Raw genomic sequence first — 25,274 nt, 5'->3', positions numbered from 1 at the left:
TGGTTGAAAAGGATAACTTGTTACATAAAGAGGTGTTTCTATTATTCTGTCCACCCTTGTATACACCATCAATAAGCCACATTGTGTCGTGTTGAGTCTCTGTATAGTGATCCTCCATCAACACATGGCAGTCAGAATTTATCGAGCGGCAGCCAATCACAGACGTGTTTTTAGGGCGAGCCTCCGCCGCTCTCGGCCAATCAGAGACGCGGAACAGGACCCGTGCCTCCGAGTTGTGCAGCAATGTTGTCACGTGACGCTGGGAAAAGGAATGCCAACATGGACCCGTGGCAAGGACGGGATGAGAGAGAGCTCCGACAATAACACGACGGAGGAGAGAGAACAGAGAGAAGAGAAGAAGAAATCGACGCCGCCGAGTCCTCCACCGAGCCTGCTCCGACCTGAACACGGTAGGTGAAGCCAAATGTCCGGGATGCTGCTCGGTTCCTCCGTCCTTCCGTCCGGAGGAGTATAAATAGAACATTTTTTTGACCCAGCCGAACTTGAGACTCGTGGATTCCGATGCGGGCGCAGTAGCATTCAGGCGGATTGCCATGTTGTCGACCGCTTCACCTTTACAAACAGTCCTGCGCTGTTTTTATCCGCTGATCCCTGAGTAAACACGGCTCCTGCTCCTCGACACACGGTTATGGGCGCGTCAGTGCGGGCCGTGTTTACCCAGCGCCTTGTTCCTGCACTGTGTAAAGTATGAGGCCCTGCTGCAACATGTGCCTGACGCTGTGACAGCAGCAGCAAACACGATTTGCATAAGCGAATGTAGACTCTCACTGGTGCTCGTCTGAAATTAGCAAGAAGCACATATTTGTTCAGCTCTTTCATTTCCTTGTATTAGATGATTTAACACTATTAGAGTTTAGAGACTCAACAGTAGTGTGGGACATGTATCCCTAGGGGTGCTTTAGAGAGGTAAGTAATGTTAAAAAAGGATTGCAGTTACTTTATAGCTTTCATCCTTTAAATCTGATCAGGACAGAGGGTGTCTTACTTACACACACAGCCTGTACTGCCCTACAAAGTCTAACTGCAGTAACTAAATTTTTGGGAAATTGAGTTATAACTAAAAATGAACTTCTTGATGTCCGTTTTATCTTGTGACAAAGTTTTGGATTTCAGTTTTGCTTTATTTCAGAGAAATAATGATATAAAATTTGCAGTAACTACAAAATCCAACTCAAAATGAATTTAAACATAAAACCAAAGGAGACTGCAGTAACTTCACTTTGACTGTAATACAGGGCAGTCTTGTATTTCTTCATTGTGTTTAATAGTGAAGACAAGAATAAGAGACATTTTAAGTTTATTTGATAGGAAAATTATTATCTAGATCATAGAAGTGGAAACATAATGCTTCACATAAGTGGATTGTTGCTGTTGAACCAACAGACATTTACTGCTACAAACCATACTGTCCTACAAAGTCTAACTGCAGTAACTACATTTTTGTTCGAAATTGAGTTTTACCTAAAAATTAACTCCTTGATGTCTGTCTGATCTTGTCACAAAGTTTTAAATTTCAATTTTGCTTTATTTCAGAAAAATAATTATATTAAAATTGCAGTAACCACAAAATCCAACTCAAAACCAAAGCAGTAATTGCACTTACCACTGTCTGCTTTGGATAAAAATAATAGAAATTATAAGTTTATTTGATAGGGAAATTATTATCTAGATAGTGATGAAGTAAAAAACTGAAATAAAATTATATTAAGACTAAAATATAATATTACTTTAGATTTAAACTTTGCTTTATTTCAGAGAAATAAAAATTGCAGTAACTACAAAATCCAACTCAAAACGAATTTAAACATCAAACCAAAGCAGACTGCAGAATATTCACTTTGACTGTAATACAGGGCAGTCTTGTATTTCTTCATTGTGTTTAATAGTGAAGACAAGAATGATACAAATTATACGTTTATTTGATAGGGAGATTATTATCTAGATGGTCATCAAGTAAAAAAGTGATATAAAATGATATTAAAAATATAACATTACTTTATTTTTTTATTTTTATTTTTCATTGACGAATAAACAAAAAAGAACAGTGGATTACTTATTAGCAGCCACAATATGAAAACAAGACACTAAAACACAATTCTAGACAACAAAGACTCGGAAACATATTTACAAATTAGACATAATGTAAACACAAATAACATACATAGAATAATGTACAGGACAACCACAACAACAACAATGAAAACGACGATATCACAGTACAAAGCCACACGACGAAAACAGACAAACAAACACACAAACAAACAAAAAGAAACATGAATTTAGCCCAACAACATATAACATTACTTTATGATATTACGTCTAAAATACACAAATCTTTGAATTTGTTAGACAGTTTTAAATACGCTGATAACAAAATCAATTTGAAAACATTTATTTACTGAAAACAAAATATCAAAGCTGAAAGAAGACAACAACATTACTATTTGAACCTTTTACAGCAAAAACAGAGTGCAGTAACTACATTTTTGGGGTCAAAGGTCAAATAAATCGTTATGATTTTTTTTGCATAAAAATGACATCATCAATACATGTAGAAATAACTGTGATGTCGCCTACCTATAAATAATTTGGATGGCCAGTTAAAAAACGTTGAAAAAAACTTTAAAGCAGTTTTTCTCAGTTTTACCTTTTGCGTAGTTACTGCAGTTAGACTTTGTAGGGCTTTAAATAAAATTGCAAATTATATAAAAGCTCAGGAGGCTCTATATTTAGCAACAAAAACTTTCAAAGATGGCTATTTAATGTAGGGCTGGGTGATATATCGATATAAAAGATATATCAATATATTTTTAAATGTGATATGGCTTTAGACTATATCACATATATCGATATAGTTCAAACTTGGGCTGTGATCCCTCCTCCAGGCAGTAGAAATATGAAGTAGCATTAAAAATAGCATTAATACTAAGAACAACAACAAGAATGAAACATGAGTAAATGTACATACAGTAGAGTCATAATTTATAAATTATACAAAAATAACAATACATAAAAATCACTTACGGGATTAAAATTCAGAAAATCAACAAATGTAATATTTGATATTTATGATTAGGACTGGTGTTGATTTAAAAAAACAGCAACTATGAAACGAGAAATTAGTATTAATGTAGAATATTTCTAAAGTTTGGTTTTTGGAGAGCACTTGGTTTTATGAGTGTGTTATGAGAGTCAAATTGATTTTTATTTAAGATATTTTTTTATTTAAATGTGCACTTTATGGAGCTTTTTAAAAAAACAAAAATATATATATATATCGTTTATCGATATTCAGCCTACATATATCAGGATATGACTGTTGGTCCATATCGCCCAGCCCTAATCTAATGTCAAAATATAGTGATCAGCTGTAACTTTGTTACTGTTCGACAACAGATTGAAAACAGTTCCACCCAATTCTTGAAAAATGAAGTTTCTGGCCCAATTTCTGTCTCTTCTGGTCTGTTTTTATGCTGGTTCATGGCTAAGAGCAAAACTGGCTCAATGGGGAACTGTCCTGGGGCCCCGGCCTCTTAGGGCCACAAAAGGTAACAGTTTTCTACATGTCAATTTGTTTTACTCAGCCAACTACTGGCAGATTTGTTAAACCATTAGTGCACTAATAGCTTACGGTGGTAATGCAGATCTTTTGACCATTTCTTGTAAAGGGGCCCTGTAAAGCTGTATTTAATCAACTTACCAAAAATAGTAAAAAAGTATTATTTCAGTTGTTGCACTAAACGACTGACGGCTCAGTAGGGTCTTAAATACTTCTATCTGATCTTTGATTCTTTTTGAACACATGTGAATGGTTTGTTTTCTAATGTATAACAGCAGAACACTATTGATTGCATTAAGCATCAATAAATACATTAAAATGTAATAATAATACTACAAATAATAATAATACATTTATTTAAAACATTAAATTTGAGGGAAATGATCTTGCTGCATGGACAGATAATTTCACTTGACAAGATTTCTTGAATTAAGATTATTAGTATATAGTAGAATAAGCATGTTGTACGCTTAAAATAAGAAATGAACTCTTTATAATAAGATAAATTAAAGCTTCAAGCAGTGATGAACTGGCCCGAGCAGAGTGCACGACAATTATTTGTTTCTTACCAAGATAAAAAAAACTTTACATTTAGAAGTGTTACATAATTTATCTTGTTTTAAGAGTTAATTTCTTATTTTAAGCGTTCAACATGCTTATTTCTAGATTTAATAATCTTAATTTCAGAAATTTTGTCAAGTGAAATTATCTGTCCATGCAGCAAGATCATTTCCCTCAGATTTAGTGTTTTTATCTTGTTTTTAGACACACCTTTTTTGCAGCTCATTTATTTTCTGCTAGGTAATAAAATCCAATCTCAATGTCCCCTTTGCAGGTTTTTGTGATCCCACGACTGGATAGAGTTTCATCGACATCCTCTCCTCTGCGTTTGGACTGGATCAATGGTGTCTCTCAGTAGCAGAACGCTGAGTTTGGAGAATGACCTGTTCAGGGACAGCAGCAGCAGCCTGTTCTCCCTCGGCCTGGGAGACGGAGCCCACAGCGAGGGGGGCAGTTCTGCCTCCTGCGACAGCCCCAATGCTGGGGAGCTGGGGGCCATGCACAGCTCCAGCCCTGGGGAGGTGGAAGATGAGGAGGAGGAGGAAGACGAAAACGAGGGGGCAAGTCTGCATATTTTTCTCGGGGCAGAGGGAGAAGAAGAACCTCTGAGTCAGGAGCCTAAGCTGCCGGATTTCCCTTTCCACCCCTCTTCCCCGTTCTCGCCGACCCTGGAGGACATAGAGGAGTTCTTGAGGGAAAAGATGGAGCTGGTGAAAGAGGTGCTACTGGTCCCTAAAGAGGAGGGGTCCCCTCTACCGTGCAGTGACACTCCATCATCCACTGCACCCTCAGCTGCTTCCTCAGACACTTGTAGCGAGCTAGGGACGGGTGCCTCTCATTGCACTTCAAGCCCAAACACCCCTCAGAATGAGCAAAGCAGCCCGAGCCCAGCTAACGCCTCCCCTTCTGCCCAGGTTGACCCCTCACCTTCCACCTTAACCCCACCGGTGGTCCTGGGGGGGCCGCTGGTTCTCCAGCTCCAGCCCCTACCTCTGGCCCAGCCTCAGCCTCCAGCAGGCTCTCCTCCAGGGGCTCAAAGTGGCATCTGGCTCACTCATCTGGTCATGGGGCTCCAGGGTGCAACAGGACAAAATGTCACGCTGCTGGCCCCTCAGGTGCCCCCCACCCCCACCACCCTGCTATCACTGAACAGTGGAGATGGCAAGTCAGCCGACCAGAAGTACGTTAAGATCGCACCTCTGCCCATCACCATGAGGACTCTAGAGATCACAGGCGTGACTGGGGTTGGGGGACAGGGCAGTGGTCTGTTGAAGGCCGTGGCCCCCCGGGTGACCAGGCTCCCGCCTACAGAGAGGGTCCATAAGTGCTCCCACCCAGGCTGTGGGAAGATGTACACCAAAAGCAGCCATCTGAAAGCTCACTTCCGCCGTCACACGGGAGAGAAACCCTACACATGTAGCTGGCCTGAGTGTGGCTGGAGGTATGTGGCATGATGTCTACTTTATTATTCTTTTCAAAATGATTTTTATTGGATTTTCCTTGGATGCATACACTGTTAAAAAAAAAGATAAACAATGAGGCAACAGATTGCACGCAATATTATAAATGAAATCTAACTACGTTACAAGTTGAGTTAACCCTCTGGCCGTTTTTGAATACTTTTGATTTTGCCCTTCATGGACCATATAAAAAATGTTTACCAAACCCATATTTGGTATCCATTTCTTCTTCACCTATTAGGGTTGTCACGATACTAAAATTTTCAACTCGATACCGATACTCAGGAAAATATTCGATACTCGATACCATTTTCGATACCACAAGGATAAAAACAAGGAGCCCAAAATTTAACAGAAAATTTTAACAAATGCAACATGTAAAAAATTAACAGTACCACAGGTTAAATATTTATAATAAAAAACAATTGTGCAAAAAGAAACTGCAACTATGATAACAAGCTTCAGGTCTGAGGTAGTGCAAAAAATAAGTAAACACAATAAACGATTAGAACAATATTTTGAGGTTGTATGCTGTGCACAGGGTCGATACTTTTGAAAATGAGTATTGTGTCCGGATACAACGTTTTAGTATCGATACTTTTTTGAGTGTCGATACTTTTGACAACCCTATCACCTATATGATCTGACAATTATTTTCTCACTTTAACCTACTTTATCAACATATTGAGCCCTAAAATCATGAAGTCCGAGTTGAAAAATTATACTATTTACTACAATAAAAACCACAAATATGCTCAATGAACTGTTTTGGAACTTGAAAATCTCAACATAGGATATAAATATGAACATATAAAAAGGTAAAAATGTAAATATAATAAAACTATATACAAAAAAGTCCCATAAAAACATGTATATTTATAGGCTTTTTCTTCCTTGTTAGCTGCAACAAATATTTCTGTACCATCAAATTAAAACGATCATATCTTTGGTTTTACATAACCTAGGAATGTCAAACAAATATTGGGAGAAAGTGTCAAGTCTGTACTTTGGAGTGAAGTTGATAGCAGCGCTCCATGTGACCTTGTTTTTTGTTAAACGTCACATGATCTGATCAGGACGGCACGATCATAGACCCCAGAGGGTTAAAAAACAAGTTAACAGGAAGTGCCTGTCAATTAAAAATGAACTAATTCTATTGTGTTGGATTCATTCAAAATTCTCTTGATTTAGAATTACATACACATAAAGATTATATTTAATGTGATCAAAATAAGTAGATTCTATCTCAAACATTTTTCTATTAAAGTGACTTAAACAACTGCCTCAAAATCATTTATATTTAATACATTTTATCAAATATATTAAGTAAAATGAAATGACAAAAGAGTCATGTATTACAGTGTAATTATATCAGCTGTCAGAGCACACATCAGTTTATCCAATACATCCATAGACTAGGCAAGTACAAAATAAATGTAAACAACAGAATGATATAGTCAAATATACAAAAACAAAACAAATAGAAAAAAAAAACAAATAAATGAATGAAGATAGCCATATATGAGAAAATAATAAATAAAATAAAAAATAGAGAATACATTTTAAAAAATAGCATGATGTGTACTTTAACCGGTTTAACAGTCAAAATTAAATTTAGGATCAAGATTAAAGGAGTTGAACATGTTTTGAGAAGATATTCACACTGGTTGATAGTCTGGTTGGTTAACACGATTACTCATTGACTTCGGAAACATTCTGCATTCATTGAAGTCGGGAAAAAATTAATCTTTAACGGTGGATTTTCTTGAACCAATGTATAACTTGACTAAAAATAATAATAAAAAAAGAATATGTTCAAAAAAATAGGATGAACTAGGACTGCGCGCAGTACTGAACGGGCCCTCGCAGTACACGCGTGTCGGGGCATGCTGCCGTCGGGGTTTGTGCGTTACAGGGGCCAGTCTATACCATCTCTATGAATTTCATTGCCTTAAGTCTTATGGTCTGGACACAGTGGCACTTATTAAATTAAACTGCTGCCAGAGCGCCACCTAGGGGCCGATCAATAAAATCTTCAAGGGTTATCCTCAGGAGGGCATTGACAATAAGTATACCAAGTTTGGTGTTAATCCGACCAACCGATGTAGAGATATAAAATACTTCAATTTAAAGAGCGCCACCTAGTGGTAATCGGCCAAAATTTTGCAGAGAGCCTCAGTGGCTCATGGGGAAGTAGTAACCTGAGTTTCATGTCATTCAGACACACCAATGTGGAGATATGCAACACTTTGTGTTTTGTGTTGATAATAGCGCCACCTGCAGGAAGTTGTTCTTTAATAACTTGAGTATTATTTGGGTAATCAAAATTCTTTTAATAACTTTTTGTCATGAGGGTCCATAGATGCTGTGTGCAAAGTTTGGTGCAAAACGATGAAATTGCCTAGGAGGAGTTCGAAAAAGTAGGTTTGCGACATTTTGCAAATTTGCGAAAAAAAACGGTAGGCGAAAATGGGCGTGGCCTATATCACGAGATTCAGCACTACTCAGTGAACGCGTGGATATAAGTTTTTTGAATGTGCGATAAAGTATGTGGGAGTTATTAGCCAAAACGCGCTTTCCTTTATTATAGCGCCACCTAGTGGTGGAAATTCAGGATGACAATAGATTATAAAATTTTTCGCCAGGTGTGACTTATATTCAAAGTTTCATGAGTTTTGGGGTATGTTCAGGCAGTGAAATATGCGATCATTTGGGTACGAGAATAATAAAAAAAAAAATAAATAATCATTCGAAATACAATAGGGACCTCGCAGGTCGTTGCCTGCTCGGGCCCTAATAAAAAATAATGTCACAATCTAAGTCACAGTAACCACAGGAAGTATTTGTGCATTTAATAAAAATAGCTTTGAGGTTAGAGAGAATACTGTAATACAGGAACATTTTAGGTGACTGTTGAACTCTGTTAGCTGTTAAAAACAACAGATAGCACAGCTGTTAGAACCACAGCAGACAACATCAGGCTGATTCTCATGAACATGGTCCAGCTCATAGCAAAAATCCAAGAGCATTGAATACATATCTTCTTTGACCCTTTATAACATATACAATCTAAGTCACTGTTTAATATGAATTTATGATCTATTTAAAAACATTTTAAGGTATTTTCTGACATTTTTACATCACATTTTTGAATAAAAAAACAACAAAAGTTTTTTTTTGTTTTTGTTTTTTGTTTTCTTTGGCAAGCACTTAAATATGCTCAAGGGTAGCTGGTATCACCAAAATGTATTTTATTAAAATATACACATATTTCAATTCAAAATATTCAATCATTACCGTAACATCTAACCATTTTTTCTCATCAATTTGTTTTTACATTGTTAAAAGCCATTATGTTTGATTATATTCTGTTAAATTATACATTTTTAAGCAAATGTGGATTTATTTTTTACAAAGTTTATTAAATATTTATTTATCTGGACGCATTACAGTAATTAATTTATGTTTAAAAATATAGAAAATATTATTTTAACACAAAACAATGATTTGTGCCTCATTATGGCTATAATGTTCATCCATCCATCCATCCATTTTCCTCTGCTTATCTGGGGCCGGGTCGCGGGGGCAGCAGGCTAAGCAGGGCATTCCAGACGTCCCTCGCCCCATATACAAGTGAAATATATTTAGTTTAATAAAAAAGTCCTTATAATCTTCACAGACATAACTTAGACTGGCTTCATGAGGGTCACCCATCAGCTCCATGTGCTTACAGTGGAACTTATCCAAATACGAGCAATATTTTAACCGGTTAAAAGCCTGATTTGCCCAGTATGCAACTTAGTCAAACATATTTTTGCAATAAAAATAAATAGTAAATATAAATAATAATATTCTTAAATTACTGTTTAATGATAATGTCAAACTGCTTATCGGCAGCTTGAGCATTACCAAAGGCTTTAACCGTGAACTGGATGCTACGGGTAGTGTAGTGGAGGCAAAGCTATTAGTTAACCTGCCTGGTTCTGATCATAGAACAGATAGTTCTGGCAAGCTGGCAGGGTCACACAATTACAAGGTTTTACTCCACAAAACTACGTGTACACTAAAAGTCACTCATTCCAAAACAATGGGCCTTGTGCTTATCAGAAACCAACTTCACTTGGCACTATTTTGTTTCCTGAAAAAGCCATTAAAGACAATGACAGCGTGTTGTAATATTACTAGGCACAGCAGCCGGTACAGCATACAAAACCATTGTTTTGTGGTGGAATGAGTGACCTTTTAGTGTCTCTTAGTTTTGTGAAGTAAAACCTTGTAAATTTGTGATCCTGCCAACTAGGACTGCAACTCTCAACTCAATTTTCATAATCGATTAATCTGTCGATTATTTAAACAATTAATCGATTAGTTGTTTGGTCAATAAAATGTATAAAAATATCAATGAGTGTTTCCCAAACCACAAGATGACATCCTCAAATCTCTTGTTTTGTCCACAAACCAAAGATATATTCAGTTTATTGTCATAAAGGAACAAAGAAACCAGAAATATTCACATTGAAGAAGCTGAAATCAGAGAATTTGGACTTTTTGTCTTTAAAAAACTGCTCAAACCAATTATCGGATTATCAAAATATTTGACAATTAATTTAATAATCGATTATTGTTCGATTAATCGAATAATTGTTGCAGCTCTACTGCCACACACAAATTATGACAAAAAGGACACAAATGATGACAAAAAAGACACATATTATGAGAAAAGACACAAATTATGACAAAAGACACATATTATGACATGAAAGACAAAATTATGAATGAAAGCCAGAACTCCAACACCGGAGCTAAGAAAGTAAGTAATAGCTTTGTATCCACAACACTACTGGCAAGTGTTTCATACAACTTAATGTCCAAAATCCTGAACCGTCCCTTTAATTTACTCCAAAAGGGACGACATAAGTCCTTCATTGATGTCCAAAGCATTCAAAATGTCAACTGGCCAATTTAATAAATGTCCATTCATTAGTCCAAGCTGGTGTCATTTGACAATTCAGAGTTTTGGTTCCAAAACATCTACCAGGTAAAACAAAGTTAGAAGGCTGGAAGGGCTCCTTGAAAGCAGCTAGCATGCTAAGTGCCACACTAGTGACAGCAGCACGGCACGGAGGAGCAGTAAGCTCCTGAGGGCTCCTGAGGGCCACAGTTGCAGTTCTTGTCTGTGATTTCTGAGGCAAAACTTGTACTAGAAGTCTATAACATAGGCCAGTGGTTCTCAACCTTTTTTCAGTGATGTACTCCCTGTGAAATATTTTTTTCAGCCAAGTACCCCCTAACCAGGGCAAAGCATTTTTGGTTGAAAAAAAAACAAGACTTAAAAACAGAGCACTGTGCCATTAGTGTCTGATTTATTAAACTTTGGAACTGATAAACACATACAAAATTCAAACTAAATTTATTGCAAATATTTCTCATCACTAAAATGTAGTGATTCAAACAAATGTAGTAAAAACAGTGAGCATATAAGCATTTAAAACTATAACTGCTACGCTTCAACCACGACTCCATCTTTGAGTTTTCAAGTGATTGACAGGTGATGCCAGGTGGCATATGACAGGTTGGGTCCAACCATCCTGGTATGGGGGACACTCTGGGTTTTTAGGAGAATGACATTGAATAGCCTACTGAATATAAAATTCCTTTTATGAACTTATACTTATACACATACTTATTATTTATTAAATAATTATTTGTAAAGGATTTTTGCATGGATGCTACTTTTTAAATGTATATTTTAAAATCTCACATACCCCCTGGAGGGCCTTCACGTACCCCCAGGGGTACGCGTATCCCCAATTGAGATCCACTGGTCTAGGCAATGAAGAGCTTGTCAGAGCTGGGATGTTTTCTTGGCTCTGCTGGTCTTTTTCGCAGCAAGGTAATCCCAAATTAGTTTCTGTGCCATTGTGATAACTAGCTGCAACATCGCTAACTACTGAATGTGCTCAAGTCTGCTGACCCTCATGCTTGGCATTAACTAATTATTCAGAATTGTAATATTACACCTACTACATATTGGAGACAAGAGTAAAAAATAAGCATTTGCTCATGAAACCACTTATGAAAGAGTTTCGAAACATAAAATCAGCGCTCTGCTCAACAGCTCCAGGAACACACAGATGGAGGGAGTTTACCTGTTTGGCTTCAACCCAAACCACCTGAAAACGCTTCTGATCAGGCAGAAATCTTTCTATTGTTTGACTTATCGTCCACACAAACGTGTGTTGTATTATAATATTGGGCTGCAGCTATTTATAATTCTGATCATCTTATTTTATTTTCTCAGTTTTCCTTTCAGTTGATAATTTAGTTTTATTATATTAGACAATTGCAAAGCTCAAGTCTTCAGATTCGTTTTGGTCAAACACAAGTCAGTAAACCAAACATATTCATTTTAAAATGACATGAAACAGAAAAGCAGCAGATAAATCTGTTGTTGCTAAAATCAGTGTTACTTTGTTATCTTTGTCAGATAAATGGTTTAATCAATTACCCTGTTATCAAAATAGTTCCAAATTTGCTCAAGTCATTGTGTACTGATTGCACCAGTCCCTAATAAAAAAAAAAAAGTAAGGGGGGATTTACTTGTTCACTATTTTCAGAATCAGAATTTTTTTTTATTGCCAAGTAGGTTTTCACATACATTTGCTGTGGTGTATTGGTGCATAAGAAGTAACAAACAAAGTACTAAAATATAGATAACGATTAATGCAAGTACTTCAGAAGCTTAAAAAGAAAACAGGATAGAGAAGTCAACATATTAACATTATTTGAACATATACAAACAGTATAAGCATTGTATGCAAATATGGAATTATTTACATGAGGGGAGGAGCTGTGCTAACAGGAGAGTGTACAGTATAAATATTTACAATGTGCACCTAATACTTTACAGTTTAGTGAGGAGTTCAGTGAGATTTCAGACGCTTATCAATCATCACTGGTGTAGTGTTGGATAACTGTTAGCCCCGGATTGTCACTTTTTCTTATTCGATTCATTTGAAGGCATACAAATATTTTTGGTATTAGTTTGACCAGTTTGGCCATCACCTGTAGGGTAAAAATTATTATTCTATGGCAGGGAGGGGCAACTGGAGGCCCAGGGGCCGCATACGGCCCGCACCCTCACTTGAAGTGGCCCTCAGTACAACTACATGCATTTGAGCATGAAATCTTAAAAGTGCAGTGTAGGCTCAAGCCTGAGCAACCAAGAAATGAGGACTGGATCAACATTATACAAGAAATCTACAAAATGGAAAAAGTGACTTTTCAACTAAAATTTCAAATAGACTTATTTTACAAAACTTGGTCAAAATGGACAGAATATGTCAAGCCTATAAGTTCTGACTTTATGTAAAACTGTCGTTTAGCTAACGTTTAACTAACAACGACTGCTGCAAATGATGATGATGATGATAGGTACCCCCCACCCCAACTATTCCTGTTCTTTGTTCTGTATAAAATGTAAAAAAAAATTTAAAAAAGTGAATTACAAAAAAAATTGCAGTGTAAAAATGCACAAAATTACTTCTTGCAATTAATTAATCAAACCTTTTATATTCCTATTTATATTGTTATACATGCATTTGAGCATGAAATATGTTAAGTTACTGCACTGTAAACATGTTTAAAATTGCAGTTTCATCATATCTGGTTAAGTGCACGGTCCTATATGTGGCCCTGTGGTAGTATCCATGAAAAACTGTGGCCCCCTCCAGCATTTAAGTTGCCCATCCCTGTTCTAGGGGTCCACAAAAGTCAACTAGGCTGTGTGTATTATTTACAGGGCCCAGACCTTCTCCTAGCTAAGCCCTGAACACCAGATCAGTCAGTGCACCATTAGAATGCACAAACGAGTAGGGTTGTCAAAAGTATCGATACTCAAAAAAAGTATAGATACTAAAACGTTGTATCCGGATACAATACTCATTTTCAAAAGTATCGATACCCCCCTGCATTAATGTTGGCCGTGTTATTATTAGCCATTAGCCGCAGCTAGCAGTTAAACGCTGACGTCACGTTAATGATTATAAACAACGTAAATAAATAAATCAGGCACGTAGTATGCCCATATTACGTTTATTGACACAGTGTCAGTATACATAAGCATAGAGTTAATACGTTTACATAAATGTTGGAGACTAAAAAAATGTTATTTTCTCTTGAAGTCCCAGAATGAAGCAGAGAAAAGTCGACTTATCAAGCTTGGCTAATATTGTGCACAGCATACAACCTCAAAATATTGTTCTAATTGTTATTGTTTATTGTATTTATTCATTTTTTGCACTAGTTGCAGTTTCTTTTGCACAACTGTTTTTAATATAAATATTTAACCTGTGGTTCTGTTCATTTTTACATGTTGCATTTTTCTTGTTAGTATCGGTATCGAGTTGAAAATTTTAGTATGGTGACAACCCTACAAACGAGACAACAATTAGCCAGTGGGCTAAGAGAGGAAAACATGCTGAAGCTGTCTTTGTTTCTGTGTTCCTTACTCCATCCACCTGCTTCTGTGTCTCCAAGGTTCTCCCGATCCGACGAACTGTCTCGTCACCGCCGCTCTCACTCCGGCATCAAACCGTACGAGTGCTCACTGTGCGAGAAGAAGTTCGCCCGCAGCGACCACTTATCCAAACACACCAAGGTCCACCGCAGCTCCAGGCCCAGCAGGATTATCCGAGCCACTGTCTGACACTTTCAACTGGCTTAAACCCTGCCCTGCACCCGCCCGGCCCGGCCTGGCTTTAACCAGGGAGGGGGGTCCAGGTCTCCCTCAGGACTTTTGGTGCTTTATAAGCAGAACTTACAGAAGAATCGTGAGAGCTGGATGCTATTTCCCCCCCTTCATATTTCCTTCCTTTCTCTCCTCCCTGCTTTTTTATCTTTCACTGTTCCTTTTGAGCATCGTATACTGAGCAGCCACCTCAGGAATAACTCAGACGAAGGTGGACTTCCTGGCTGTCACATGCACACACACACAGGACTCAACACACAGCAGTAGTTGGTCTTACAGAAGCCCCTGTTGCAACCACTGCTCTCATTACTGTTACCGAGCTACCAGGTGCTATTGGAAGTTAGATGGTAACCAGCAATAGGAGAGTCTGTAATTCTCTAATCCCCTTTCTATTTTTGTGACTGCCCTTCTTTCTCAAAGCTTAACTTCAGGGTCCACATGGATGAAGCTTCCCAATGTTTTTGTATGTTGTTAAAGTGAAAGTTTCGCGTCACGTTTCTATGTTCTAACCATGTGGACGTGTTCAGAGTGTGACGGATGAAACCATGATTGAAGCAGCAGAATCTCCTCTAAATAGCCTCCTCACACAGGATGACTCTTGTTATTAGGAGTGAGTAGTGAAATGTTGTTTTGGTTGGACTCAAATTGTGTCTTTGCTAACAATTTGGCAAAACCTGAGAGCAACTTGTGATGTTATATGCATCCAGCCCTGGCCTTTGTTGCATTTGTCCAATCATAATCCACCCTGCTTTGACCGTATGCCTTTTCTCAGCCCCAGTATGCCCTAATCTCTATTGATGCCTTTGTCCATATCACAAAACCAACCTCACTTGATCCTACTGTTATCATATGACTGCTCTTATTCAACTGTGATTCTAGACTGGGGGTTGCCAAACCAGAAAACCCTGTTCTGGCCCTGTGTGAGCATGAAAACGACACCCTCGGTGCGTGACAGTTTATAAGCTCTTTGTTCTCCGAAATTCTCTTGAAATCATTGTGCAGCCGACTTGCGTGGCCTAGAAAAGTACTCGGCCTGTATGTTATATTTCGGCTCAGTGGTGATGTGAAACACTGCTCTTTCTTACTTACAGTAGCAGATACTGTAATACATGTCTCTGTTGGTCATAGCAGCAAGAAAAGCTATTAGTTTAAAGAGCTGGAAAGGCAGCTAACATCTCCTTAATCATCTGTATAGCATACTCAATATATGTACTGAACATAAAGGACAAAGATAACATGTACAGCTTGTAGCCTTTATATAGATGTTTTTTTAACAATGAGGATTTTCAATCAGTGCATTAAGCTATTCAGTCGTGTTTCTGGAGAGGTTTTTGGTCTGTTATGTGAGTTCGATTGTAGCGTGATCAATCTGTGGAATGTCAGAGTGATTATGGTGTGGGCTTTGGAGTCCCACTCTACCCATTCACAAATCATTAAGCTGAGTCTGCTGGTCTCAAGTGCACTTGTGTTAGTGGAAACCAAGAAACAGTTATTGTGCTCTTATGGCAGTTCCATAACATGAATTGGAACCGTAAAATGCCAAAAAAAAAGAAGAAAAAAAGGATTTTGTAAGGAAGGTTCAACTGCACGGCGCAGTGCAGTCGATTATCATTTGTTCTTTGATGTGAACACATCGGTGCTTGTTAACCTCCCAGTGCTTCACATGAAGAGACTGTAGAAGTGGAAACATAATGCTTCACATAAGTGGATTGTCGCTGTTGAACCAGCAGACATTTACTGCTACAAACCATACTGTCCTACAAAGTCTAACTGCAGTAACTACATTTTTGGGCGAAATTGAGTCATAACTAAAGATGAACTCCTTGATGTCTGTTTTATCTTGTGACAAAGTTTTGGATTTCAATTTTGCTTTATTTCAGAAAAATAATTATATTAAAATTGCAGTAACCACAAAATCCAACTCAAAACCAAGCAGTAATTGCACATATAGCATAAAAAAAAATAGAAATTTTAAGTTTATTTGATAGGGAAATTATTATCTAGATAGTGATGAAGTAAAAAACTGAGGTAAAATTATATTAAGACTAAAATATAACATTACTTTATAATATTAAATCTATAATACACAGATCTTTGAATAGAGTTGTTAAACACTTAAATAAATTTATAACAAAATCAATTTGAAAATGTTTATTCACTGAAAACAAAATATAAAAGCTGAAAGAAGACAACAACATTGCAGTTACTGTTTGTATTGTAGTTTACCACAAAACCAGAGTGCAGTAACTACATTTTTGGGGGTCAAAGGTCAAATAAATTATCATTTTTTAGCATAAAAATCACATAATCAATACATGAAGAAATATGTGCCATATAACTTATCTACATATAACCAATTTGGCTGACAAGTTAAAAAAAAAAAAACATTAAAAAACTTTAAAGCAGTTTTTCTCAGTTTAACCCTTTGTGTAGTTACTGCAGTTAGACTTTGTAGGGCAGAATAGGCTACTGGCAATCTTAACTTTGCTTAAGCAACATGGGTGCTTTTGGCTAAACTCAAAACTAGAGCACTTCTGCATGTAGCGGTGCACAGGAATTTACACAATAATCATCCTCCTATCTGTCTCTTAGCATTATGGACACATTAGATTTCACTCATTTAAAAACAACCATGCTTAGTAATGTAGAAACCCGTTGAAAGCAGACAGACGGGCAGACGTGTTTATCTGTCTGAACCAGTGCTGTCTTTGTGTCTGAGCCTCCCCAGGCTGCTTCTACTGACCTACATCCAGACCTGTATTCCCTAATCATCATCCAATTCTCTCTGTCTCTCTCCTCTGTTTCTCTCAGTCCCGTCTGTGTATCTGGTTGAACACAGGCTGTATTTTTTTTTTTTTTTTGAATATCAGATATGCTATTTTCCTATTTGCAAAAATAAAAAGCAAAATGAAATGAAAATGTGAATCCTTTGCTTTTTTAAGCGTTGCTAAGTTACTGAAAAATGAACAGAATGGAAGTTGCAGAGAAAGCTGGATTTATACACAATGATTTTCTTGTGTGGTGCTAATTAGATATCTACCAGTAAATGATTGGTCAACACTTATTTGACTTAGTGGAAAGAGCAGTTACTTACATACTGTACTTTAAGTTGCACACAACAGTATTTTTACTTTAACAACTATGTAACAAATTGCTGTGAGAAAACAGCCAAATTGTGACAGTAACATACTGTTTTCCATTAAAAAGGTATTATACTGTAGAAAACAATGCATTCTGGGCAATATTTGTAGGTAGTTTGCTGTTTCCCATAAAATACTGTAATATACCAAAAATAGCTTTGCATTCTGGGAGTGATATTAGAATCAACAGCTGAGAGGCAAATACAGAAAGCTACTGTACTTCTAGAGCAGGGGTCTCAAAAAAGACACAAAATTACAAAAAAAAAGACACAAAATCAACCAAAAAGGACACAAAATGACCAAAAAAGACACAAAATTACAAAAAAAAGACACAAAATTATTTTTTTAAAACACAAAATTACCAAAAAAGACACAAAATGACAGAAAAAACTAAAATACTTAAAAAAGAAACAAACTGACCACAAAAAAAGACACATGACCAAAAAAAAGACACAATTATTTTCTTTAAAACACAAAATTACCAAAAAAGGACACAAAATTACCAAAAAAGACACAAAATGACAGAAAAAAAACCCTAAATTACTTTAAAAAAATGAACAAAATAACCAAAAAAAGACAGAATTACCAACAAAGACACAAAATTTCCAAAAAAAGTAATTAAAGGGACCTTCCACACAACATGGTAAGGTGCCATTCGTATAAAACTCACTTTAAACTTTCATATCAAGGTGGGGGCCACAAAATATCGCCACGAGGGCCGCAATTGGCCCGCGGGCCGCCAGTTTGAGACCCATGTTCTAGAGAAAACATGCCACAACACGTTGGAGTCATTAAGCCAACTCTGGTCTTTACTTTCTTGGAACATCCATTTTAATCCCGTATTTCTTCATTTCTGCAAATCACAGGGTAAGTTGAACTATATTTTATTTGTTAGATGTTTGCTTGCTATTTAATTTTAGTTAAACAGTGATTAATCAGTCTCATATTGTCCTCTTAACTTGCCATGTGGTGAATGGATAGCTACAGCAGTAACATTTAGCATGCTCTTTTGCAGTTATTTTTGCAGTAAGGCAGATTTGTAGTTCAAATCAATTAGTCACTTGCCAGTATTTTACTGTCAAACCAATGAGATATAGGATTGTACTGTAATTCAGTATGTGGTTTTATCACAGTAACATACTGTAAAGTAGATAACAGTAGAGGAACTGTAAAATTAACAGTAGAATGCTGGCAACCCTGCTGCCAGTATTTTACTGTTCATTTACAAGACAATAGTTCACAGTGAATGGATCAAATGTACGGAAGAGGATTAGGGCCAGGTAGGAGAAAAAAAATGAGAGGAGGAACTTCTTTTTCCATTGTGAATGACAGGAAAAAAGTCAACTTTTTGTGTTCTGTAAAGTTGGAAAGATATTCATAGATTGGTTGTTCCCGTGTCAGTAAGTCATCAGAGGAACAGTGTTTATCAGAACAGTTAGCTAGACTGCAAGTTACAACCTGATTATCATCAATGTGATAATATGAGCAACCACCACAAAATGTAAGGGTGTAGTAGAACTAAAATATACATATAAATGAGCTGTTCTTGGTGGATCAGGTTTTTTTTTGTCATTTATGTGAATATATATATATATATATATATATATATATATATATATATATATATAATAGTAATATAAAATTAGCAACAGTATATTATACAATTAAGACAGATTATATATATAATTTTTTTTTAAATAGTTTTATCTTTTTTATCTAGCTTTTTTAAACTTTTTATTGTTATTATTTTCTTTTATTTTTTTTCTTATTTTTTAAAATGTTATCTTATTCATTTCTAAGCTGCCTCCAGTGTTTCCTCACTGCTCCATGTGCTTTGTTTTAATGGGATGGTGGATGGAGGGTCAGGGGTGGAGGGTTGGGGATGGGCAGAGGGTGTTTGCTTGTTTCAATGATTTGTTATTATTATTATTATTTTTATTAATACTGTCTCCTTTTTTATGTAAAGCACTTTGTGTTGCATCTCTCTTGTATGAAAAATGCTATACAAATAAAGTCTGATTGATTGATTGAAATACTGGCTAGCTGCTCTCCTTTGGTAAAGTCTCTAGTCACCTCCTCTCCACTCATTCATCCTGTGTGTGTCTTACTGAAATTTCACCAATGTGAATTTCCTGCAGTGGTGAACTACAGCAGGGATTACAGCACAGAGTAGGTGGCAGGATAATAACCACATCAAGGCCACTCCAGCGAGTCTCTAAATCAAAAACTGCTGCAGGCAGCTTTCAGTCCTGTAACCACTTTCCAATAGTGATCTGTCTGCTGCAGCATGCTGCAATATCTCCTAGTTCAATCCTCTCCGAAGCAGAGAGGAGCTGCAGCTCTATCTGCACGCATATTAGACTGGAATTTCTGTCTGTTGGTGCTTTCCAGTTGTTTTTGGCTGGGAGGAAGCACCAAGAGGAAACTGGGACTAGCTTCAAAGCAAAAATCTGTGTTGCCTCCTTTCCTGCTATGCTCTTTCATACTGTCACTAATCTGGGATGATGCAGTCAGAAAAAAAGCTGCTCATGTGATTCCTCCCGTGTTGTTTTGATTTGTAAACTGTCGCTGAGGCAGGCGTCTGCAGAGAAAGTGGGCCGGAACAGGAGGACAGAGGGAAGAAGGGGGGTTTCCTTTTAGAAATGAAATGTGGCCACAGGCTGTAATGTAATAACAGTAGCGAACAACAGTTGTGGCCAGAGGTTACTGTCGGTCACAGTACTGTACTGTCTAAAGAGGAACAGTACTGCCTTTATAAACTTACACATTGTCTCTGATGAGTTTAGTGTTGCAGGAATATGTTTCTCTTAAAGCTCAACAACAGATAAGAACAATGTTTTAATGGACCTGTGCTCATACTGCTCGCAGCTTTCTCAAGGACTGCTCATACAAACAACTTTACACTCTACCCTGCACTTCCTTGGATCTCTTGGATCCCGGACAATAAACCCATGACCTAGTTGTGTTACACACCCTAAGTCGCAGCTGCTCCCTGTCAGAAACACCAGTAAAATACACCCTGGTTTATGTGAAAAAGCATCGCGGCAGACAGCCACATGTTTATTATCAGGTTTTGACATGAAAAATGTTCAATTATTTTACTATCCAGGTTTGAAACATCTTGAAATGAGACACAATAGCCCCCAAAAAAGACTTAAGAAATATGTAACTCAGCTGTAGTACTACTACATTTACCTGACACAAATGTTATTGGTTACATTTCATATATATATATATATATATATATATATATATATATATATATATATATATATATATATATATATATATATATATATATATATATACACATATATATATATATATATACATATATATATATATACATATATATATATATATATACATATATATATATATATATATATATATATATATATATATATATATATATAATCTGTCTTAATTGTATAATATACTGTTCCTAATTGTATATTATTATTATATTTATATAAATTGTTAAAACATTTATACCAACATTTCTTGTTAATATAACTTCTTCCCATTTTTGCTATACACTTTTTATGTTTTTTTTCTGTGTGTGTGTGTGTGTGTGTGTGTGTGTGTGTAGTTTTTATAATAATAATAATAATTGTCATTATTATTGTTTTTATTATTATTATTATTATTATTATTATTATTATTAATATTATTATTATTATTATTATTATAAACCCCTTAAACAGTCCAGCAATATATTTGAACTGAAGGTCCCATCTTGATCAGAGTTGAACTAAATCCAGGTACACTGTGCTGATAATGAACCTTCACTTTAACTAAAGATTTGAGTGCAGGACTTTAACTTTGTTGTATTAACAGGTTTTACTATGAAGTACTTGTTCTATCACTGTCAATACAAACATGCTCAGAAAAGTGTGACATGTACCATTACCATCAGTGTACAAACGATCATACTCTGGTCTTTGACTTCATCACAGTACCTGCTACATAATCTGAATGTTCTTTGGCTGAATGTCAGAATCCTGTGAGGAATGATACTATGCTCTGATTTGGCTGCCATTAACTTCATTTGTATAAAGAGACATATTCGGCAGTTTTTTTTTTGTTTTTTTAGCTTCAGCAGAAGTTAAGCCTCCCTTAAACACCTCCTGGTCTCAGCTGTGCCCATGACACCTGCCAAATTAGTTATCAATTAACCCTTCATCGGGACCGTGTTTGGTAACTTCAGCGGATATCCAAAATGAAAAATAAAGATATTTCGAGAAAGAAGTTGCATATTTACTAGATTAAAGTGGCAAATCTACAAGAAAGAAATAACACATTTACGAGAAAAAAGTTGGAAAAAAAGCAACTTTTTTCTCACAGATTCACTACTTTAAATCTCATAAATCTGCACAGTTTTTCTTGTAGATTTGCCACTTTAATCTCATAAATTTATTTCTCAAAATATTACCCCCCTCCCCTGGGTCCGTATGTTTTTTTTTGCACATTCTATCCACCAATATTCTCTAGGTTTCAAATTTGGAATTTGCAAGTATTTCAATGAGTGCCCTATTAAGGGTTAAAGGCAAGCTGAAATAAGTCTAAATGATATGGTCTTTTATATTTTGAAAGTCAGCAACAATTCTGTATACTTGCAAAATTCACATCTGAATTGCATAAATTCAGTTTTTATTTTATCCAAACATGATAACAATGAGTTCAGCTGTATGTTCGCTCTATGTTCACACCAGATACATTTATACAGTGAATTATACTACCGCATACTGAGGGCTGGTTGAAAGTGTAACAGTTGTAATATACTGCCACTTGGTGGTCAATCAGAAAATATACTTGCAGTTTCTACACGGTCTAATGGTTTGTTCCTGCCGTATAGGGCACGAGGTGACATTTGACCACAGGACCACATTTGTGTATATTCATAATAATAATTTTTATTCATAGAGCACTTTTCAGAACACATGTTACAAAGTGCTTTACAAAGACAAGTTAAAAACAGACATGAAACAAGAGATAAAAATAATGTTAGAGAATTACATAGTTCTGTGTAATTAAAAGTTCAAGGAAGATAAAGTTCAGGTAAAATCAGGAAAGGCTCTCTGATAAAAGTATGTTTTAAGAAGAGATTTAAAAGAGATCACTGACCCAGCCGACCTGATTTCCTCGGACAGGTTGTTCCAGAGCCTCGGGGCCCTGACTGCCAACGCTCTGTCCCCCTTAGTTTTCAGCCAGGTCCCTGGAACAGTCAGGAGACCTCTGCCCGAGGATCTCAAACTAAGGACTGGTGTGTAGGGTGTATTTTGTCCATTGTCCATTGTCTTTTTTTGGTCATTTTGTGTCTTTTTTTGGTCATTTTGTATCTTTTTTTAGTCACTTTTTGTCTTTTTTTTAGTCATTTTGTGTCTTCTGTGTTTTTTGGTCATTTTGTCTCCTCATTTGTTTCTTTTTTGGTCTTTATGTGTCTTTTTTTTGGTCATTTTGTGTCCTTTTTTTAGTCATTTTGTGTCTTTTTTAGTCCTTTAGTCCAACATAAAATGTGATTTTGAATCTTTTTTTTACTTTCACAACACTATCATGCTCAATAAAGAATTTGAAATGTTGCAAATGTGAACAAAGGTTACAAATATAACATATAAGAGGGTTACATCCATTTCTATCATTTTATACTAAATATATTTGAGCTTGTCTCCAGTTTTATTTGGTATATCATCATCAAACTGAAACTGGCCTCATGGAGTTTACAGCCAGAACTTTAGAGGTAAATTCTATGTCTATGAATGGATTTGATTCAGGCAGGTAAAAAGGCTGTTGCAGCTTTTATCTCATCACGCTCGGATAAGCTTGGATAAGCGTGATGAGATAAAAGCATGTAAAATGGTCTCTGTGTCTTTAAAAGTTAGCATAGATGGTATTTTAGAAATATTTCCAAGGTTATAAAAACAGGATTGCACAAGCTTTGTGGTGTGTTGTTCAAAACATAACTTATCATCAAAACAGACTCCAAGATTCTTTGTGACATGAGTAATATTGTCAATTAAGAAACCAGCAGATGGCAGTATTTGTTTTGCCATCTGCTGGGAACCATTAGCTGTGTCCCAATGTCAAGGATCCTTCCTTGGTAGGATCCTTCCTTCGGAGTTGGGTCCTCCGGAGGCGAGGCAAGAGTCCTTCCTTTCACTGGTGTAACGCACAAATGGGACAGCCTTCGGAGTGTGCAGCTGTGCGTCATTGCGTAATTGGACGTCCTGCTTAAATTCAGCGACGCTCTCGGCCCTTTGGCTAAGATCAAGTGTATTATCTGTTCTTATCACTTTAATAAAAAATAAATAAATTCAGCGCCACAATTTCAAAATCAGTTCACGACATGAATGTGTCTTTGGCATCAGCACTCTGACACATATTAGTGGAAATAGAAGAAGATGCTTTAAGGTTGAATCTCCACGATTTATCAAGTAAAAGCCATAAAGTGGATTAAACCTGAATATTTAACTGATCCTGGCTGAATTTGGCCGCTACTTAGTTTCATAAAAGCAGCGGCGCATAATTCATCATGGAAATGTGTTCTGTGATTTTTTATTTTTTATTTTACAGTACAGTACAATAACAGTTATTTATAAATAACAATAAAAGATAATAGCGGACTTTCGGTCCCTGTAAACACAATAAAGAAATGTATAACTTTCTGAATGGCACAGTTGCACATAGCAAATCATCATCTGACGCACATAAATTAATTAACAATAACTTTAGCGACTGAGACGGCATTAATTAACTTAACCGGCAATGTATCAAGGTGACGTTTATTATCTTTAGCTTAATATTCTGGCATTTGTTTATGTTTATGTTTTTGCTTGATTTTGAACACACGTTTTGTAAGTTATGTGACAACATTCAGTGTAAACTGTAAATACTTATTTTAATGCATATTGCGCCGCCGGCGTCGCTGTTTCTACGCTCGCCATTTTTAAATCTCCCGGTAGACCGGTGTGCGCAATGCTTTATGGGTACTCGGAGCACACGGAGGATACACACATGCATCCTCGGAATTTGGGCAAAAGAAGGACTCTGTCCTCCGGAGCATCCTGGACATTGGGACAGTCCTTCGGCGGATGTCGATGACGTGGCATCCTTCAAATCCAGCCGTTTGAGCATCCTTCCTTGACATTGGGACACAGCCATAGACTGTATATAAATAATGGCCGTAGTCACCTTGACGTCACCCATTGGTTTGTGGCCCGTTGGAAGCCTCGAGTTCATCCTTACACTCGTCGCCATCTTGCATCACCATCTTGTTTCTGATACGGGGAGCAGACCATATCTGGACTGTGGAGGAGTGAGAGGGATCTGATCACTGACTACAGCCTCTCTACACCTCAACCTGACTGAGAGAAGCTGCTGCTAATTCATGTTAGCATTAACTGGAGCATTAACTGGGATGTTAGTTTTGGCTAGCAAAAAACGAAAACAAAATGTATGTTACTGACATCAGAAAACTGAGCAGCGACTCCTTGGAGTGTCTGTTAGTCCAACCAAACACTGAACAAGACATTTTTACTGAACAAAACGTTCAAATAAACTGTCATTAAGTGAAGATACGGTGAAAGGGTCAAAGTTATGAGACCAAATCGGTAAATGTCCTCTTTTATATCTATATAACGTTATTGACTCGTTGTCGTGGATACACATTGTTCTGCTTCTCTCCTGATGATGGCTCACCTTGTTAGTGACCTGTCAATCAAAGCTAGAAACGGCCCAAATCATACGATTCTTTAACTTCTATTTTCTTCTAAATGGGGCCATTA

The 25,274-nt window shown here is 36.6% G+C and overlaps 1 protein-coding gene and 1 non-coding gene across 2 annotated transcripts; both read left to right on the top strand.

Moving 5' to 3' along the window:
• The first annotated feature begins 211 nt into the window (after positions 1 to 211).
• On the top strand, positions 212 to 16,205 carry si:ch211-117k10.3 (Krueppel-like factor 15). Its single transcript, XM_059330163.1, has 3 exons — positions 212 to 410; positions 4,416 to 5,582; positions 14,140 to 16,205. Exons 2-3 carry the CDS (start codon positions 4,483 to 4,485, stop codon positions 14,306 to 14,308), a joined length of 1,269 nt encoding a protein of 422 aa, XP_059186146.1. The 5' UTR covers positions 212 to 410; positions 4,416 to 4,482; the 3' UTR covers positions 14,309 to 16,205.
• Positions 16,206 to 23,734: 7,529 nt separating this feature from the next.
• LOC131969212 (U2 spliceosomal RNA) lies at positions 23,735 to 23,922 on the top strand. The gene has a single exon (XR_009394096.1). It is a non-coding gene; the product is annotated as a U2 spliceosomal RNA (small nuclear RNA).
• Positions 23,923 to 25,274: the final 1,352 nt, after the last annotated feature.

This window comes from Centropristis striata, chromosome 3, assembly GCF_030273125.1.
Source record: "Centropristis striata isolate RG_2023a ecotype Rhode Island chromosome 3, C.striata_1.0, whole genome shotgun sequence".
Taxonomy (NCBI): domain Eukaryota; kingdom Metazoa; phylum Chordata; class Actinopteri; order Perciformes; family Serranidae; genus Centropristis; species Centropristis striata.
This window is presented reverse-complemented; position numbering and strand designations above follow the sequence as displayed.

Excerpts from the sequence above, each read along its gene's own strand:
- si:ch211-117k10.3 (XM_059330163.1), top strand. The coding sequence starts at position 4,483 with ATGGTGTCTCTCAGTAGCAGAACGCTGAGTTTGGAGAATGACCTGTTC. Across the intron at positions 5,583-14,139 it reads TGGCCTGAGTGTGGCTGGAG|GTTCTCCCGATCCGACGAAC; the intron begins GTATGTGGCATG and ends TGTGTCTCCAAG.